The sequence below is a fragment of the Gorilla gorilla genome, chromosome 4 (genome assembly GCF_029281585.2).
Source record: "Gorilla gorilla gorilla isolate KB3781 chromosome 4, NHGRI_mGorGor1-v2.1_pri, whole genome shotgun sequence".
NCBI lineage: Eukaryota > Metazoa > Chordata > Mammalia > Primates > Hominidae > Gorilla > Gorilla gorilla.
Genome location: NC_073228.2, coordinates 55,906,688 through 55,927,695, shown reverse-complemented (window position 1 = coordinate 55,927,695; position 21,008 = coordinate 55,906,688). Strand labels below are relative to the sequence as shown.

Genomic DNA, 21,008 nt, shown 5'->3' with positions numbered 1-21,008 from the left:
GGCCGACCAGTTTTTATTCTGAAAGTTTTTATCCGTAGACTATATACATCATCTTGACCAGCTCTATTACATATGCATCTTATTGGCTCCAAGGAGAACCAGGTGAGAATATATTCTCAATGCCCAAATTTTTAATATACAATTCAATACTGCAAATAGAAAGTCATTCATTAGCTTGGGTTTTCGTATGTGAACAGGAACTTTTCCATAAGGATATGTGTTGAGAGATGGAGTGAAGGTTGTGGCAGCTCAAACCAGAGGCACATGAGATCTCCTGGGGGCAAGGTGGAAGGTGCTGGTGGTGGGGATGCCTAGACAAAGTCCTACTCTTTAGGAGAAGAGAAGGAAGTGCTCAAGGAGCTGACTGATAAGGAATAGTCCAGGAGGTCAGCGGGTGACCTGTAGGAAGATACCTAAGAAACTTAACACCAACGGAACAAATTAATGGTTATAATGAGAGACTGGGGAGGAGTTTGTCAAACTTAATACATTTAAGAGCTGACAATGTATTGGACTCTTACTCTTTGCAGACACTTTTCTAAGCACCTTACATGCATGATCTTGCTTGTTCCTCACAACAATCCTGTGAGATAGGCAATGTTGTTATTTCCATTTGGGAATATTTCAGAGAGTATTTAGTTCCTGTGCGTATCCTGTGCCTCCCCTTCACTCCCCACAGCCAGAACTGCTCAGGAGTCATGAGTTATAGGCATCACCTACTTTGGAGAATTGTAGATAATTAATTGTCCTTTCTCTGTCCTTTATTTCCCAGGTCACAAGGCACTTAAAGCATTGTTGAGGTCATTGGTAGGTCTTCAGGAAGAGTTGCTTTTCCAGTACCCAGACACTAGATATCTAGTAGATGGGACAAAGCCCAATGTGGGAAGGTAAGAGAACAGAATCATGGAGTTGCTTATTTTCTTTTCATTTGGATAGTTTCCCATCATTTATGAAAGAAAAGCTAAGTTCTCTTCAGGCAGATATTAATGTTAGTAAAATAGAGTCTCATATTTACCTGATGGTCAGGATGGCACATAAGTTGGTGATTAGATTTTAGATTTTTATATTTAGTTGTACCTGATGTGCTTTGTGGTCTTAGACAAAGGCTTGCCTTCTCTTTAGATCTATTGGAATTAGAAGATAAAAGCACTTTGTTTTTTAGAGATGGGGTCTTATACTGTCATCCAGGCTGGAGTGCAGTGATGTGATCGCAGCTCATTGCAGCCTCAAACTCCTGGGCTTAAGCGGTCCTCCTGCTTCAGCCTCCCAAATAGCTGGGACTGCAGGCACTTGCCACCATGCCTGGCTATTTTTTTTTTTTTTTTTGTAGAGACAGGGTCTTGCTGTGTTTCCCTATCTGGTCTCAAACTCCTGGGCTCGAGCCATCCTTCCACCTCAGCCTCCTAAAGTGCTGGAATTATAAGCATGGGCCACTTCACCTGGCCAAAAGCACATTTTTAAAATATTAATGCTTAATTAATGTTTATGAAACATTCTGTGCCCATACCATATATTGGAATCACTGGTCACAGCCATCTCCTTTGAATAAAAGCTGTTATTATGAAAGATGGAAAAATTTCAGAAAACAGCAAAATAATTATTTTTTCCCCCTGAAATTATTACATTTGATGAAGATTTTTCCCCCTTTTGTTTACACCTGCTGTATATACCTGCTTGCTTTTTTTTCCCTCCAGCTTATCTTTTGTTTCACTTTTTATCTACTGAACTAGTTGGGAGGACAAAAAGGAAGCTCACATTTACTGAGCACCTATTATATGTTGAGGTCAGTAATCCAGTGAGTGCAACTGGCAGATAGTTGGAGGTTGTATTACATTGCCATGGCAGTTGCATAGATGGCACTGCAGGTTAGTTAGTGCTAATTGTTGCCTACCGCTTTGAGTTTTCTTCACATTCAGCTTCTCTTGTATTTGGTTCAACTAATATTATTCATCTTTCCTTAACAGTTGGTTACAGAGAGACACATTTCCCTTATTGATTTGAGGATTAAGGTCGTAGAAATATGGTTATGTGTTTAATTTTTAAATACTGTCCTATAATACTGCAGGCCTGGTTCATACACATTTCTAATAATTCTTTTAAAACCTCATTTATTTTTATGGTTTGCTTACCTTTTAAAAAATATTTTGAAACTAGTTCTTTTTATATTTGTTTTAAAAGTTACATGAGGCTGGGTGTGGTGGCTCATGCCCTGTAATCCCAGCACTTTGGGAGGCCGAGGCAGGTGGATCACTGGAGGCCAGGAGTTTGAAACCAGCTTGGCCAACATAGTGAAACACCATCTTTACTAAAAATATGAAAAAAATTAGTCGGGCATGGTTGCACACACCTGTAATCCCAGCTACCCATGAGGCTGAGGCATGAGAATTGCTTGAACCCAGAAGTGGAGGTTGCAGTGAGCCAAGATCGCGCCACTGCACTCCAGCCTGGGCAACAGAGCAAGACTGTCTCAAAAAAAAAAGTTACACGAGTTTTTGATTGATCTCATGAATATTCTTCTCAAAGAGCAAAAGCCATCCTCATATCTTTGGTGTTATTTTGAATGGAGACAGAACAGGTAAGGCCTAAATATTCTCAGTCCTTTATGTGAGCCTAGTTTTTAAAATTTAAGTAACGTTTGTTTACACCGGACATAATATTCTTACTGGTTTTCTAGTGAGGAGATTTCTAGTGAAGATGATGAGCTGGTAGAAGAGAAGAAGCAGCAACGAAGAAAGGTCCCTGTAAAGAGGAAGCTGGAGATGGAGGACTATCCCAGCTTCATGGCAAAGCGCTTTGCCGACTTTACAGTCTACAGGAACCGCACACTTCAGAAATGGCACGATAAAACCAAACTGGCTTCTGGAAAACTGGGGAAGGCAAGTGTGTGTATGCGTGCATGTGTGTGTAAGATAGGTTGTGGCAACTTGAAGAAGTTTTAAGAAATTGGAACTACAGCTCATTTATATGGATGTTGTCACGATGTAATGGTAATCATTCATTTCTATAGCAAAATCTACTGAACTGGCACTGGGGTTTATACGATTCAGACTTGGGATTTTAACTTTATTAGAAAGAATGTTTTATTCTTAAAATTGAGGCCTTGTAAGTGTTCAAGTGCTGAAAATCCAAATACTTTAAAGGAGTGGATTTCAAAGCAATAATTATTAAAGTATCAGAAGCTAATCTCCGGGTGTAGAAAAATGATATGACCTGCTTAAGATTAACTTTTTTTTTTTAAAGAACAATTATAGCCACTCACAAACTCAGTCCTTTACAGAAAGTCCCTCCTGAAAAGACGATTTTCTATCTCTCTGCTGACACCGAAAGATAGAGAAACCAATGTAGCTTGCCTTCAGCACTGATTTTCTGCATTATCTGACACTGCTTAATGTTGTTGCAGGGTTTTGGTGCCTTTGAACGCTCAATCTTGACTCAGATCGACCATATTCTGATGGACAAAGAGAGATTACTTCGAAGGACACAGACCAAGCGCTCTGTCTATCGAGTTCTTGGCAAACCTGAGCCAGCAGCTCAGCCTGTCCCAGAGAGTTTGCCAGGGGAACCGGTAAGAACTCTGTAATGCAGAGTGATTATGGGGAATAGTTTCTATGAGGCTTATTAGCTGAAAAACTTGTAGCTATTACCTGTTTATATAAGAGGTTAGTGAGAGAAAGGAAAGCAACACTACTTTACTGGATTACTGAGAGAAACTTGAGTGTATGTGAGAGGAGAGAGTTTTTAAAAATGGGGCTTCTATTAACTCCTGTGTGTCATCTTCTCTTAATTTTGAGTTTGATGCAGGAGTCTGGTAGTAGAAGCATTCATAATCCAATTTTCAAAATTCAGTTTTAAAGCTACTTCTGTAGAAATGTCAGTGTTGAAACAAGTGTGTACTTTAGGATCAACGTTTGCCATTTAGGTACTTTAGAAAGGGTGCAGAAGTGGAATAGTCAAATTCTTTTGTTTAAAGGAAACATTTAAAATTTTTTAATTATAGAAGAAATATATACTTAATGGTTTTTTAGTTTATAGCAACTTAAAATGAAAAGCAAAATTCTCTACTCTGAAAATTTCACTCCTGAGGTGAAATTTTTTTATTCTTTGTCAATTGCCTGTTAACGTAACTCCTGAGGTGAAATTTTCAGTATTTAATAGTTGTAACAAGTTAACAGTTAATAACAGTTGTAACAAGTTTTTGGGTCTTTTCTATTTGTGTAACTATATATGTGTACAAATAACAAATATATATGTATAAATATGGTTGCCTTTTTTACTAAATGAGAGACATTTATGTATGTATAAATATGTAAAATATTACAACTGTTTTTAAAGTCTTGCAACTTTTAAAATCTAATAAGTCCTAGATACTCTTTCCATTTCATTACCTAGAGATCTACCTCATTTTTCCTAATGACCTCAAAGTATTCCATTGTATGGATATGCACTATCATTTATACAAACAATGGATATTATGTTGTCTCCAGTTTCAGAAACACTGCTACAGGAAAGATTCCTGTACATGTATTATGTGTTCGTATAAATATATGGGTAGATTTCTTGAAGTGGAAGTGTTAAAGAAAATACACCAAATTCTAATAGATGTTGCCAAATTGCCTCCAAAAAGGCTGCATTAATTTCAGTCATAGAGGTGAAAAATGGTATCTTCTAATTCTAATTTACACATATTTAATTTGAATGAGGGTAAACATATTTTCATATGATTATTTATGGGTTTTTTTGGTCAACTGCCTGTTAATGTTTTTGCCTGTTTTCATATTGGACTGTTTTGTTTTTTAATTTTAAGAACTTTTTATATCTTAAGGAAAACAGTGCTTTGACTGTTCTACATATTATTTATAGTAGCTACATTAGTTAGATAACCTTGTTGGGATTCACTCTTTTCTTACTCATTGTTAACATAGGAGATCCTTCCTCAAGCCCCTGCTAATGCTCATCTGAAGGACTTGGATGAAGAAATCTTTGATGATGATGACTTTTACCACCAGGTGAGACTTTTACACTCTCTTGTTACAAATCATGTTTTAGCATTTTAAAGCAGCTTATAGAATTCTCTGAACAAAGAAGTTGCTTATTTTGGAAGGATAGAGTCAGACAGTGAGTTAGAACTCCCGCGTTCAAAATTGACTTACAGTGTCATTGTGGATTTGTTGCTTTTCTTCTATTTTATGTTTTCCTTTTGAAATGAAAACAGCTATAGCTACTTTGTTGTTGCTTGAGTGTAAATTAGCTGTAAAACAGTTTCAGGTTTTTTTCTTTGAGTCAAGTGGGTTCTTCTTTCTGAGCCATTTTTGATGATGGAGGATTTGTTAGTTATTTGGTTTCTTGTCTCATTACTATTAGAATGGGACGTGGAGCCAGAGTGCTTGAATTGCGCTACTGATCCTATTATCTGTTAAATCTTGTTCTTAATGTCTTTTTGTGCCTGTTGAAGTCAGTTAAGTATGTATTGAGAATGTCTGCAACTGTTGATTATAATAAGAGCATAGTGCTTTTGAAGACAGAGAGAATTGGTAGAAGTTGAAATATAGTCCAGTTCTCAATATGTTTTCAGACTCCTCCACTTCTTTCCCTGACATTACTGTCTGCTGGCATGCTGTTCTTTTTAATGATGCCAGAGACTGTTAAGATAGACTAAACATTTGGGCTATTCTAGAGAACTGAAATAACTTCCTGTATTCCTGAGTCTCTTGATAAGTTATACTTTTTTTTTTTTTTTGAGATGGAGTCTCGCTCTGTCACCCAGGCTGGAGTGCAGTGGCGCAGTCTCGGCTCACTGCAAGCTCTGCCTTCTGGGTTCACGCCATTCCCCTGCCTCAGCCTCCCGAGTAGCTGGGACTACAGGCGCCCGCCACCAGGCCTGGCTAATTTTTTGTATTTTTAGTAGAGACGGGGTTTCACCGTGTTAGCCAGGAGGGTCTTGATCTCCTGACCTGGTGATCTCCCTGCCTCAGCCTCCCAAAGTGCTGGGATTACAGGGTTGAGCCACTGCACCCGGCCAGACAAATTATACTTCTTAATAGAGTGTGTGTTAGGCTGTACCCTTTCTAGCTTAGTGGAAAATAGAGGAAGCTGTTCAGCAGTGATATACCAGTTATTGTTGAGCCATTGTTTATCAAGATAATTTTTTTCTCTGTCAAATTTTTAATGTGCTAACTTTAGCCAAGTAATTTGCGACTGCTTGTTGAGGGTTTAGCCATGACTGCTGTACTGTGTATATGGATATGAAGAAGAACTTCTTAGGAAAATTACATGTAAAGTCAATATAGAACAAGTGATTTTATATTGGGGATACCTCTGGTCTCACCCTAAAAAGAGAAAGAGACTTTCTATTAATTTTTTTATTCGTTCTATAATGTTTGATAAAATTATTGCCATAAGTAAGTCTTAAAAGTAATGACGAGAGGGTATAGGAAAAAAGATTGGTGTGGCTGCAGCTGTTCCCTGTCAGAGGTCCTGATTCTTTTTTCCTCTTCTCTTATTATATTCATTTGTCAGAAGAGTAAGGAACTCTATTTTGTTCTAGAGTGTCTAAGGAAGTACCTGATATGGGATATTAATGCCGTATAATTGTGTGAGATCACGGGAGACAATCAAAAATGTTCCAGTCCTCATTAATTGAAGTGTACATTGTTCGATGGAAAGTGCATCATAAATTAAATAGGCTTAATAAAATAAACTGAAATTACTGGGGAGAAGTTGCCTCTGTTGGCAATCCTTAGTCTGAATTTTTTTTTTTTTTTTTTTTGCCTGGAGGTCTGTTTAAAAAGAAATAGCATTACTTGATTGGCCCTTCATCCCAATTAATAATTTTAACTTCGATAAATTCTGATTTCAGAGTTATGAGTAGTCACATCTTAGCTTTTCCCCTTGCTGGTTAATTGGGGTGCTGGGGTTAATCTAAATTAAAACTTAAACTAATAGAGGTCAGCAAGGCAGCTAAAACACCTGAGTGAAACAAATGGGGCTGCCAGGCACAACTTTATCTTGGCTGTTTCCCAAGAGGGAAGTGGCAGCAAATTGGAGTTGTTTCAGCCTTCTGTAAAGGTGAATGATGGGTGACACTTGTTAATGTACAGCATCTCCGGAAGCATTCCAGATTGCTTTGCTGCTACACCAACTGCTGCCATCCATGCACAGTCAGTAGGAGCTGGACCAGTTGCCAACATCTGGCAGCACAGCAAGGAATGGGTGCAAGTCTTGAAACCCTGCAGATTCTAAATATGGTGCTTAGAACTGTGCAGGCTTTAATCACTTACCACTCTTTGGCAGCAGGCTACGACAGCTTATCCTAGCCTCGTACATCACATTCCGACATCTGCTGAGCTGCAAGGTAGCTGCACATTCATTTTCTTTTCTTGCCTTTTCTCTTTGCTTCCCATTCCCCTTCTTCTTCTCACTCCCCTCACCCTTCAGTTTTCCTCCCCCTCCCAAATATGCTTCTTGGGAGAGATGATCTGTAAAGATTACTGCTTCATTGTGTGCAAGTAATTATGGTGATGCCAGGCCCTTGACAGACACAAGGTAGCACCTGTTCTGCTGACCTGGTTAATTTCTTCTGTTGAGTGGGATTTGCCAGAGATTGGAGCTGAAGCCAATTCAGTGATAAGGCTAAAGAAAATGGCTGTATGTTTTCTGTCACCTCCCAATTAAATTGGCTTCATAAAGTGCTTTCCTTTATTTGTCAGAGTAGTAAGCCTGAGGTAAGTGTTGCATTCAGAAGTGGTTCAATATATTACAATGGGCCTGTGAGTTTTCATTTGTGTGTGTGTTTTTTTTAACATGGTCATATGGAAGAGCTGGGTGGTGAATATAATACATTCCCCCTTTTTTAAAACCATACTTGAAGCCAGACTCTTTGGGTTCATGTTTTGTAAGGAAGAGATTATAGCCACATTGAATTTTAATGTTCCATTGTAAGGGTTTAAAGGCTTACTTGGTTAATTCAGGTGTCTTGAAGCTGTGTGAATGCCCTAACTACTGAGAATGATGTGTGGGCTCAGAACACTCCCCCTCTACACACACATACTCATTCACACTTTCATTCTTTGTTTCTTAATGGGCTTTAAATTACCATATCTTTCAAAATATACTTGTATTATTTAATAAAGGTACATGTATATATGTATGTATATGTGTGTGTACATACATACATATGTATGTGTGTGGGCCATAGAAGATAGTATCTGATATCATAAATAATCTTATCATTTTTAGAGCTGAAAAGAACCTTAGAAGAAACTGAGACCCTGAGAAGTTAAGTAACTGTCTGACATCATATAGTAAATGGCAACACTGGTAGTTAATGTCAGGACTTCTTAGACCAAGTCTTGCTCTGTCCATACCTTTATTTCTTAAATATTTCATTCTTGAGCCATAAAGAGATTTCACTGTAGTATTACAGTTTTCACTTTGTAAATAAATAAGCTTTATTTTCATAGAACCAGAAAAAGTATTTTGTGTTAGAAAGTAATTTTTTTCCTTAGAAGGCAAATGATTTATTGAACTTATGTTACTTAAACAATTCTAATGAAAAAATTAGCTTTATAGTTTTGTTACCGGTTTGTTTGGTAACTGGAATTGCTGAAAGCATGAAGTATAGCCAATGGTGAAGGTTTTATGAGAGAAACTGTTCATCTGCTTCAGAAAAGCATTGCGGGATTTTACTTCCAAACAGAATTACTTTACAGTTGGCCTATTTCTTGTCAAAGCACATTCCTAAAGGCAGTTTCACAAAACATGAAGGTTGTAAATGACCACGAAGGATGAGCCATTCAGAAATGTTTTCAGTGTCTGTTTGTTATGTCATGATCCTATCTGCTACTTCATAACATTCAGTTCTCTTCAGATCTGTTGTCTGTATCACCATTTAAGGCTTTTGTTTTGTTTTATTTTTTTTAAACCATCAGATGATCTTTGACTTGATAAGCCTAAGTTTTTAAAGAATCAGGGAAGGACCAGGATTTGCTAAACACTAGTGGCGTGCCAGTCCCTGGACTAAGTAGATAGGTACTTGGCATGTGTCTTGATTTAATCCTCACAAGATCCTCGTATTGTGATGTAGCTGCACTTAGCAATAAGCTATATAAAGTGGCTGGTTTTCTTCTTTTCATATCCCAGATCGCAAACTAGTTTCTTGTCACTTCATGCAATATTTTGTTCTGAAAGGACTAATTGAGCTTAGATGTCAACAGATCAATACCTGGATTTCTAAGAGTTCACTAGGATTTTGTATGTTGCTTCTAGCTCTGTTTAGTTTTGATCTGGTTTGTCCTGTCACTTTGACTCTAGCCAAGAGTATGTAGAGAACGGCATAATAGGTTTTGCTCTTTTGATGACCACTTTGATGGGTTAAATTTCTTCTTTCATTTGCCATCAGGACATGTCTATAACTGACCTTGCCACATGCTGAATTTTTGTGTCTAAGACATTTGATAATGCCATAAACAAGTAATTACTAATTCAGTGAACTGTTAAAAGCCGATAATGTTGAGAAATAGAGAAGAGGCAGGCTTTTTGACATGACAGTTTACTTTGATTAAATTGGTGAGCGATTAATATGGACAGGTGATGTGGTGGAATTGTATGCATTTAGATCTTAGTGTGAATAAGAGGTGTCCCAAGCTACCCTTATGTTAATGGTGATACGATATTTTTAATATATTTATTGTTTTTATTTATCGATTTATTTTGTTTGTTTGTTTGTTTGTTTTTGAGACAGGATCTCACTCTGTTGCCCAGGCTGGAGTGCAGTGGTGCGATCTCAGCTCACTGCGACCTCGACCTCCTGGGCTCAAGCAATCCTCCCACCTCAGCCTCCCAAGTAGCTGGGACTATAGACAGGTACCATCACACCCAGCTAATTTTCATATTTTTTGTAGAGACGGGGTTTTGCTGTGTTGCCCAGGCTGGTCTTGAACTCCTGGGCTCAAGCAGTTTGCCCACCTTAGCCTCCCAAAGTGCTAAGATTACAGGTGTGAGCCACGGCACCCAGCCTGGCAGGATGATATTCTTACTATTGGCATATATCTTTCCAGTGGTTCAACTGATGGTTAATAACATGTTTATAAGTCTGATTTGAACCTGCCTCTGTGAATGAGTTGTTGGACTCATGTCTTCTGTTCAGGGCAGTATTTTGTTTTTAGTTTTACTTTAAAATGTTGCTGTTATTTGAGATCTGGATAGTGTTTCTTAAAAGTTTGATGAAACTTATTACTCATAGATATTTATGGTTATTTTAGAGAGAACATATGTATGAAGTACATAAATTTTAAAATTGGCCAGGCATGGCGGCTCACACCTGTAATCAGCACTTTGGGAGGCCAAAGTGGGTGAATGACTTGAGCCCAGGAGTTTGAGACTAGCCTGGGCAACATGGCGAAACTCCGTCTCTACAAAAAATGCAAAAAAAAAGAGTCAGATGTGATGGCACTTGCCTGTAATCTCAGCTACTTGGAGACTGAGGTGGGAAAATCATCTGAGACCAGGAGGTCGAAGCTACGGTGAGCCAAGATCGCATCACTACACTCCAGCCTGGGTGACAGAGAATAAATAAATAAATAAATAAATGAAATAAAAATTAAAAATTGAAATTATGATTGAAGATATAGCATGGAATTAGGTTTCTTGGGGCATAGTAATGGTATTAAAAACAACTCAAAGCAAATACCAGGGCCTAATTAAATTTCAGTTTTAATAACTGCAAGATTATTTTATATACCATGTATAAGAATTTTATTGGAACTGCATGGTAGTTTCTGCTTCTTTAAGACATTTTCCACCAATAGTGCTGCCATTGTATATCTGTCAATGTTTAGACCCAGGTATGTCATCAATATTAGCATTTGGTTGCTAGCTTGGGCTCACTATTGTGGAAGCTGCACAGAACAGGAAGCAAAAGCCACATTTTAAATGCGAAGTCTAGAAATTTCATCAAACAGGAGCGTCAAGGTAAGGTGCACATGACTGGCCCTCATTTCTTTCAGGTTTCTTGCTTTAAAAAACATCAGAGCATGACTTGAGTACTACTACTTCGTTTAAACAAAGGTAAAACCTCAGAACGAAGCCTAAAACAGTACATTTTACAGGGCCAGCTAGGAAAGAGATAAGAATTGGCTTAGAAGTGTTGAAGAAACTTTTTCAAACACAAATGGTACCTGGAGAGTTTGCTAGGCAAATATGTGGCCAAAATTACCCTTTTTGTACTAATATGCCCAGTGTCAGCCAACTGAGTGTAAATTAAACAGGATCCCAGCAGTATTTTAGTAGCCTCAAGTATAGAATTTGGCACTCCTCAAGAAATGGAGACATTACCTCTTCACTAAAGTAGGCATGAGGTCTTGGTATTAATGTGTTGCTCCTTTAAAAGTAACATATCGGAAAAATGATTTAGCAAAGAAAGGGGAAGTTTATAGGCATCTTCAAATATGTATATGTATTGTGAGAAAATCTTCACACTCTATACATCTGACAAAGGACTGATATCCAGAATCTACCGCAAACTCAAATCAGTAAGAAAAAAACAATCCCATCAAAAAGTGGGCTAAGGACATGAATAGAAAATTCTCCAAAGAGGATATGCAAATGGCCAACAAACATGAAAACATACTCAGCATCGCTAATGATCAGGGAAATGCAAATTTAAAGCACAATGCGATACCACCTTACTCCTGCAAGAATGGCCATAATAAAAAAATCAAAAAACAGTAGATGCTGGTGTGGATGTAGTGAACAGGGAACACTTCTATACTGCTGATGGGAATGTTAACTAGTACAGCCACTGTGGAAAACAGTGTGGAGATTCCTTAAAGAACTAAAAGTAGAACTACCATTTGATCCAGCAGTCTCACTACTGGGTATCTACCCAGAGGAAAAGAAGTCATTATTTGAAAAAGATACTTGCAGATACATGTTTATAGCAGAACAATTCACAATTGCAAAATCATGGAGCCAACCCAAATGCCCATCAATCAACGAGTGGATAAAGAAACTGTGGTATATCTATATGATGGAATACTACAGAACCATAAAAAGGAATGAATTAACAGCATTTGCAGTGACCTGGATGAGATTGGAGACTATTACTCTAAGTGAAGTAACTCAGGAATGGAAAACAAACATCATATGTTCCCATGGATATGTAGGAGCTAAGCTATGAGGACACAAAGGCATAAGAATGATACAGTGGACTTTGGGGACTCGGGGGGGAAGAGTGGGAGAGGGGCAAGGGATAGAAGACTACAAATATGGTGCAGTATCTACTGCTTGGGTGATGGGTGCACCAAAATCTCACAAATCACCACTAAAGAACTTAGCCATGTAACCAAATACCACCTGTAACCCAGTAACTTATGGGAAAAAAAATGTATATGTATTGTTGATCTAGATAAAAACATAATCATTTTAAAGTTGGATAGCGTCTTTGGAGACCATCAAGTCCAAACTCTCTTTTCACAAGTGCAGAAAATGGAGCCTGAAGGGAGTACATGACTGTTGTAAGATTTACTCACTTAGTGAAATAGGACATTGAAACCTGTGTTCTTGCTCCCAGTTTGATTTTCTTTCTGACACATTATACTCCCTTCTGATTGGACAAGTTTGAAAATCCTTTGAGAATTTTATTTTCAAATCTATATCTGTTTAGGACATTGGAGATCTACTGTATCTTTTAGCACTCTGACAATTCACAAGTATCACTTTTATACAGTTATAAACTTTATTCAGTTAACATTTATTAGTCTGGGCACGGTGGCTCACATCTATGGTCCCAGCTCTTTGGGAGGCCAAGGCAGGAGGATTGCCTGAGTCCAGGAGTTCAAGGCCAGCCTGGACAATATAGTGAGACCCTGTCTCTAAGAACAACAACAAAAACATTTATTATGCCAGATGCTAGTTTTATAAAGGCAAGTAAGACCAAAATCCCTGCCCAAAGAATTTGTGTTACCTAAGAAGAGTGAATATCTATGCAGTCACAAAATTAAGAGTGTGACTTTAATAAAATTAAGGTGGAGAAAATAAATGTTGAAAAGAGCAATCAGGTATTTGATATAAAAATGTACATGTGGTTCTCTAGGGTTCTCACAAACATGCCTCAAGCATTCATTAGCCTACTGGTTTACCCCTCAACATACACCTGATCTAATTCTACAGTAATTTCTCTATAACTTGTAAAAGGCCTTACGAGGCACTATTGGATAATACAAATTCCATATTTTCCAAGAATGTAATCATTGTTGGAAGCCGTATTGAGTTGCTGGTATCCACTGTTACTTATTTCAGGGTAGAAGAACCTTCAGATTGGTGATAGGTAGAAGAGGGTTCATTTTGCTATTGTCTACTTTTGTGGATGTTTGAAAATTTCTGTAATAAAAAGTTAAAGAGGAAAAAAGTCATATTTCTTTTTTCCTTCCATTCATTCAACAAATATTTGAGTATCTACTGTGTATTTATTGAGTAACTACTGTCCTAGGCTGTGCTGTCTAATGTAGTAACCGCATGTGGCTGTTTAGATTTAAATTTTGATTAATTTAAATAGTATAAAATAAATGGTTCATCTCCTCAGTCACACTAGTTATATTTCAAATGCTAAGTAACCACATGTGCTAGTTGCTATTGTATTGGATAGTGCAAATGTAGAACATTTCCATTACCACAGAAAGTTCTCTTGGAGCTCTGTTAGAGGCTGGAAGAAAACAAAGTTCCTGCCCTCATGAGCGTTCATTCTAGCTTAGAGGTAGGATGAAACAGGGAACTACATTGTGACAAATGCAGTAGAGAATGATGAAACTGGTTATGGTGAAAGCAAGCCCTAGGATAGGGAAGTGATGGTTATTGTTTTAATTTAGGATGTTTAGGAGATAAAGATATTTGAGAAGAGACCTGAGGAAATGACAAACAGAGCCATGCAGTTGTCTGGGGGAAGAGCATTAGGGACAAAGGGGATGGCAAGTGCACAGACTCTGAGGCAAAAGAGAGGCTAGCGTGTTCCAGGAAAATCAGGGAGGCCAGAGTCATGGGGGTCGGTGGGGGAGTAGGCAAGAAAGAGGATGGTAGGAGAGGAAGTCAAGAGGTAATGGGAGGCCAGGTCCTGTGGGACCTTGTAGGCCACTATAGCACTTTGATGTGGCTGAGATGGGAAACTACCAGAGGATTTTGAATATAGAGGAGTAATATGATTGGACTCATATTTTAAAAGGATCACTGATGGCTGTGTTAAGAGTAGACACGAGAGAATAGGGGGCAAGGTGGCAGACAGGGGACCAGTTAAAAGACTCTAGTGATAATCCAGGCAAGCGATGGCAGTGGCTTAAACTAGGGTGGTTTTGGAAGAGAGAACTGGTTGGATTCTGGATTTATGTTGAAGGTTGAGCTGACACAGGATTTGCTGATGGGTTGTATGTGGTATATCAAAAGAGAGTAGTCAAGAATGACCATTAAGGTTTTGGCCTGAGCAGTTGGAGGGATTAAGTTGCTATTTACGGAGTTGGGAAAAAACAGTGAGAGAAGCTAGTTTGGAAGATAAATCAGGAGCTCGGTTTTGGTTATATTGCCCCCTCCTCCCAACCCCTGTGGACCTATGTTGGCTTTATTTTTGTTACTAGGACCTATGTTGGCTTTATTTTGGTTACAGATTAGTTATATTGTTTATGATACTTCTGCCACATTCATGTGGAGTTGTTGAAGAGTTATATATATATTTTTGGAGTTCATGGGAAGGTCCAGGCTGAAGGTATAAATTTGCAAGCCATCAGCATATAGATTGTATTTAATACCATGAGATTGAATGAGACTACCTAGAAAATGAAGGCAGAGAGAAAAAGAGATTCGAAGCCCATGTCCTGGAACATTCAAATATTTATAGATTGGGGAGATGGGAAGGACCAACAAAAGTTATGAAGAAGGAGCAATCAGTGATGTAAGAGAGAATAAAGGAAGAGTGATTTTCCAGGTTGCATGTAAAGAAAGTGTTTCAAGAAGGAGGAGATCGCTTGAGCTCAGGAGTTTGAAGCTGCAGTGAGCTATGATCATACCACTGCACTCCAGCCTGGCTAACAGAAGGAAACTCTGTCTCTTACCCACCTCCCACAAAAAAAAGGTGAATTCAGTATTATCCTGATACCCAAACCAGACTAAAACATCACAAAGAAGAAATTACAGGCTGTGCACAGTGGCTTAGGCCTGTTATCCCAATACTTTGGGAGGCCAAGATGGGAGGATTGCTTGAGCCCAGGAGTTTGAGACCAGTATAGGCAACATAGGGAGACCCCGTCTCTATAAAAAGCAAAAAAACTATCCAGGCATGGTGGTCCATGCCTGTAGTCCCAGCTATTCAGGAGACTGAGGTGGGAGGATCTGCTTGAGGTTGGGAGGTCGAGGCTGCAGTGAACTGTGATTGTGGCACTGTACTCCAGCCTGGGCAACAGAGCAAGACCAAGAAAAGAGAGAGAGCGAGAAAGGAGAGAGGGAGGGAGGAGGGAGAAAGAGAGAGAGGGGAGAGAGAAAAAGGGATGGGAGGAGGGAGGGAGGAAGGAAGGAAGGAAGGAAAAAAAAAAAGGAACATAAAAAGGATTACACACCATGACCAAGAAGGATTTAGCCCAGGAATGCAAGGTTAGTTTAACGTCAAGAATCAATCAATGTACTATAACATATCAATAGAATATGGAAAGAAACCACATGATCATCTCAATAGAGACAGCAAAAGCCTTTAACATCTTCTCATGAGAAAAACATTTTTAAAACTAGGGATACAAGGAAACTTCCTCACCTGATAAAGAGCATCTGTGAAAACCACAAATAACGTCATACTTACTGACCAGAGACTGAATGCTTTCTCCTGAGATTAGGAACAAGACAAGGATGTCTGCTCTTGCCACTTATTCAGCATCATACTATCTAGCCAGGGCAGTTAGGCAAGAAAAAGAAAAGACATCCAAATTGGAAAGGATGAAGTAAAACTATTTTTTATTTGCAGATGATATGATCCTATATATAGAAAGTACCGGCTAGGCACGGTGGCTCACGTCTGTAACCCCAGCACATTGGGAGGCCAAGTGGGTCAGATCAACTTGAGGCCAGGAGTCAAGACCAGCCTGGCCAACATGGTGAAACCCCGCCTCTACTAAAAATACAAAAATTAGCCAGGCATGGTGGTGTACGCCTGTAATCCCAGCCACTCACAAGGCTGAGGCAGGAGAATCACTTGAACCTGGGAGGTGGAGGTTGCAGTGAACCATGATAGCACCACTGCACTCCAGTCTGGGCAACAGAGGGAGACTCCATCTCAAAAAAAAAAAAAAATACTAAAGAAGCTGCCAAAAAACTACAGAGCTAATTAATAAATGAATTCAGCAAAGTTGTAGGATACAAAATGAATGCACAAAAATCAGTTGTGTTTCTGTATACCAGCAATGAATGACCTAAAAAGGAAATTAGAAAAATAATTCCTTTTAAAATAGCATCTGGCTGGGCATGGTGCCTCACACCTGTAATCCCAGCACTTTGGGAGGCCAAGGCGGGCAGATCACAAGGTCAGGAGATTGAGACCATCCTGGCTAACACGGTGAAACCCCGTCTCTACTAAAAATACAAAAAAAAAAAAAAAAATTAGCCAGGCGTGGTGGTGGGCGCCTGTAGTCCCAGCTACTTGGGAGGCTGAGGCAGGAGAATGATGTGAACCCAGGAGGCGGAGCTTGCAGTGAGCCAAGATAACGCCACTGCAGTCTGGCCTGGGTGAAAGAGCGAGACTCCATCTCAAAAAAAAAAAAAAGCATCTAAAATAATAAAATACCTAGGAATAAACTTAACCGAGAAGATGAAATATTTAACACACTGAACATTATAAATGTTGCTGAAAGAAATTAAAGACCTAAATAAATGGAAAGCTGTCCCATGTCCATGGATTAGAAGACTTAACATTATTAAGATGACAGTACTCCCCAAATGGATCTAAAGCTTCAAAACAATCCCTATCAAAATTCCTGTTGCCTTTTTTTTTTTTTTTGGCAGAAATTAACAAGCTGATTCTAAAATTCGTATGGAAATGTAAGGACCCAAAATAGCCAAAATTATCTTGGAAACAAAACAAAACAAAGTTGGAGCATTCACACTTTCCAGTTTCAAAACTTACCACAAAGCTCCAATAATCAAGACATAGTGGTGCTGGCATAAGGCTAGGCATATAGATCAATGGAATATAATTGAGAGTCCGGAAGTTAACCTTTACGTTTATAGTTAATTGATTTTCAACAGGAGTACCAAGACGATTCGGTGGGCAGAAGAACAGTTTTTTGTTTTGTTTTTTAATAAATGGTGTTGGAGCAACTGGATATCCACATGCAAAAGAATGAAGATGGAGCCTTCCCTCACACCTACACAAAAGTTAACTATAGTGAATCATAGACCAAAACATAAGAGCTGAAACTATTAAACTTTTAGAAAAAAAACAGGAGTAAATCTTCATGCTGCAGGTAGATTAAGTAAGATGAGGGCTGAGAGAGAATTGATCTTGGTTTAGCAATGTGGAAGCCATTGGTGACCTTGACAAGAACTTTTTTTTTTTTTTTTTGAGACGGGGTCTCATGTCACCAGGACTGGAGTGCAGTGGGGCTCACTGAAACTTCTGCCTCCCAGGCTCAAGTGATCCTCCCACCTCAGCCTCCCAAGTAGCTGGAACTAAAGGCGTGCGCCACCACACCCGGCTGATTTTTGTATTTTTAGTAGAGATGGGGTTTTGCCATGTTGCCCAGGCTGGTCTCACACTCCTGATCTCAAGTGATCTGACTGCCTCAGCCTCCCAAAGTGCTGGGATTACAGGTGCGAGCCACCATGTCTGACCAACAAGAACTCTTTTAGTAGATTGGTGGAGGGGGTTCATGAGAGAATGGGAGGAGGCCGGGCATGGTGGCTCACACCTGTAATCCCAGCACTCTGGGAGGCCAAGTTGGGCAGTTCACTGGAGATCAGGAGCTTGAGAACAGCCTTGGGCAACATGGCAAAACCCCATCTCTACTAAAAATACAAAAAATTAGCAGGGCATGGTGGCATGCGCCTCTACTCCCAGCTGCTCAGGAGGCCGAGGCAGGAGAATCGCTTGAACCCAGGAGGTAGAGGTTGCAGACTTTTTTTTGGTGGCTCCCGCCTGTAATCCTAGCACTTTGGGAGGCCAAGGCAGGTGGATCACTTGAGGTCAGGAGTTCAAGACCAGCCTGGCCAACATGGTGAAACCCCATCTCTACTAAAAATACAAAAAATTAGCCAGGCGTGGTGGCGGACACCTGTAATCCCAGCTACTTGGGAGGCCGAGGCAGGAGAATTGCTTGAACTCAGGAGGCGGAGGTTGCAGTGAGCTGAGATCGCACCATTGCACTCCAGCCTAGGCAACAAGAGCTAAACTCTGTCTGAAAAAAAAGAGAGAGAGTAAGAGGAAATAAATTGGAGACAGTGAGTATAGACAGCTTTGAGGAGGTTTGCTGTAATGGGAATAGAGAAATGGGACAGCTGCTGGAAGGTTTGAGGGAGAGTTTTAAGATAGGAGATGTATTTTGTATGTTGATGGAAATGATCCCGTAGAGAGGTAAAAATGGATGTTGCAGGACAGAGGTAGGAATTGCTGGTCAGTACACAAGTAGGGAGGGGTTGGTGTGATGGATAGAGGGAAGGCAAGACTTATGAGTACAGTTGCAGGGAGGTAAGGGGTGAGAGCGTGTGCAGAGTCCTCATGTGAGTGCTTCTATGTTATTTTATGATATTTCTTATGAATGAAGGAGCTGAGAGTGATAAGATGTAGGAGGATATGGAGGTTTGAGAAAAGAGAGGGTAAGAAAAAGTTACCTCAGAGAGTGAATGGACTAGGAAAGCGTAGCTGCACTGTCAGGTAGCCTAAAAGACCCACAGGTTATTGGTAATATGAAAGTGAGGCCAGTTTGCAAGATCTGGTCTTTCTCTCACTGCATTCATCCATGTGGATGCAGGTACTGAGATTTAACATGGCTTGGGGTTTTGCCACGGAAGTACAGGTAAATAATCCCTTGCCAACAATTCCGAGATTAAAAATCTGAAAACTTGTAGTTTTGTTTGTTTTGGTAAGTTTGGCAAACTATTGTGGTGGCAGCACCTGATCTGAATGAACATGAAGCTATTTATAGGCTTTATTTATCACATATATGTGGGAATATATATTTTGCTACAGAAATTTTGTGTTTGACTTTGGGGTGCTGCCCCAGACTCTGCTGACACATTTATGACATATGCAGTGTATTACCTTTCTAAAATATGAAACATTCTGAATTCCAAGATACATCTATCCCTAAGGGACTGTGGGTCTGTATGACAAAAGGATAGCTTGCAGGGGAGTTCAGGGTGTATATCAGGGGTGATTATCCTGATGGATTTTGGAATCTCATTCACCTGGGTAAGGAGAGAAGTAAGCACAGGAGAAGAGGAAGAGGGATGCTGAAAAGGTGGCAGGATTGATGGTTTATTGATTCTGGTGGTGCTGAAGAATTATTGGCATCTGAAGGCTAGAGGGAGAATGCTGGAAATATAGGGAGAGATTTATTTCAGCTGGGCTTTTGATTCTTAAGGGACATAATCACAGAATACAAGTTAGTACTACCCTTTCAGTTTCCTACTTGTGAATCCTTCTCTAGTTCAGAATGACTTCCTTTTTATTCTTTAAACACAAATGACATATAGTAAAAGAAACCTTGCTAAATAAAGAATGCTAAAAAATAGTAACTGAGCTGGTATCCAAGAGGATCTGAAACCCTTCTTCCTGCCTTTATTATAAATGGAGGGGGAGGTACACACCAAGACATCCATCTAGTGACCAGTGGGCAGAATTTTTGAAGTGGGAACTCTTGGAAAATCTAAACAGCACCTTCCGTACATTGTTACTTTTAGTATGGATTAGAAAGCATGGCTTGCTGGGTACAGTGGCTCACTCCTGCAATCCCAACACTTTGGGAGGTCAAGGTGGGAAGATTGCTTGAACCCAGGAGCTTGAGACTAACCTGGGCAACATAGTGAGACCCTATCTCTATAAAAAATAAAAAATAAACAGTAAAAAAAGTAACCAGGCATGGTGGCTTGCACCTGTGGTCCCAGCTACTCAGGAGGCTGAGGTAGGAAGATCACTTGAGCGCAGGACCTCAGGGCTGTACAGTGAACTATGATTGTGCCACTATACTCCAGCCTGAGTGACAGAGCAAGACCCTGTCTCTAAAAAAAGAAAAAAAAGAGGTTTCCTTAAATTTAAAAAAGAAAAAAAGAGGGCCAGGTGCGGTGGCTCTTCCCTGTAATCCCAGCACTTTGGGAGGCCAAAGCGGGTGGATCAGCTGAGGTCAGGAGTTCGAGACCAGCCTGACATGGTGAAACCTCATCTCTACTAAAAACACAAAATTACCTGGGCTTGGTGGTGCATGCCTGTAATCCCAGCTAGTAGGGAGACTGAGGCAGGAGAATCGCTTGAACCCAGGAGACTGAGATTTCAGTGAGCTGAGATCACACCATTGCACTCCAGCCTGGGCAACAAGAGCAAAACTCCGTCTCAAAAAAAAAAGAATTGCATAAGTCAGTCGCTTAGTCCTTGTAAAATTCGTTTTATTTGTTGGAAACAGAAAAGCAAATTGGCAAGTTTTTTAGCATTTGAATTGCTTTAATTCTTACTCTGTCTTCACTCATCAGGGCCTAATACTGATAGTGATTTACTTACACTTCTAGTTAATAATTAGACATTGGGAGACACAATATATCATGCCTATTGGAAATATATGGGGTCTGATGAGAAACTTTTCTGTGTTGACTAATAAATTTTAACCCAAATGACCAAGCTTAGTGAAATATTATGGCCTTTGAAGTATTTTAGGGCTTGTGCTGAGAAAATAGTACTGCTTTATTCAATGAATGAATTTATCATTTCTTCCAAATCATAGGCCTTAGCGCTAGCTCCGGAGTGGAGGCATGCTGCAACGCAGAATCAAAAAGTGGAA

General features: G+C 39.5%; 1 protein-coding gene across 1 annotated transcript in view; it reads left to right on the top strand.

Annotated features, from left to right (window-relative positions):
• AATF (apoptosis antagonizing transcription factor) overlaps window positions 1–21,008 on the top strand; it is a 109,849-nt gene that overhangs the window by 39,535 nt on the left and 49,306 nt on the right. The window contains exons 5-8 of the mRNA XM_019028176.4: window positions 773–887; window positions 2,675–2,876; window positions 3,401–3,565; window positions 4,923–5,006. Coding sequence (XP_018883721.3) covers window positions 773–887; window positions 2,675–2,876; window positions 3,401–3,565; window positions 4,923–5,006 — 566 coding nt within the window. The remainder of the gene's footprint in view (window positions 1–772; window positions 888–2,674; window positions 2,877–3,400; window positions 3,566–4,922; window positions 5,007–21,008) is intronic.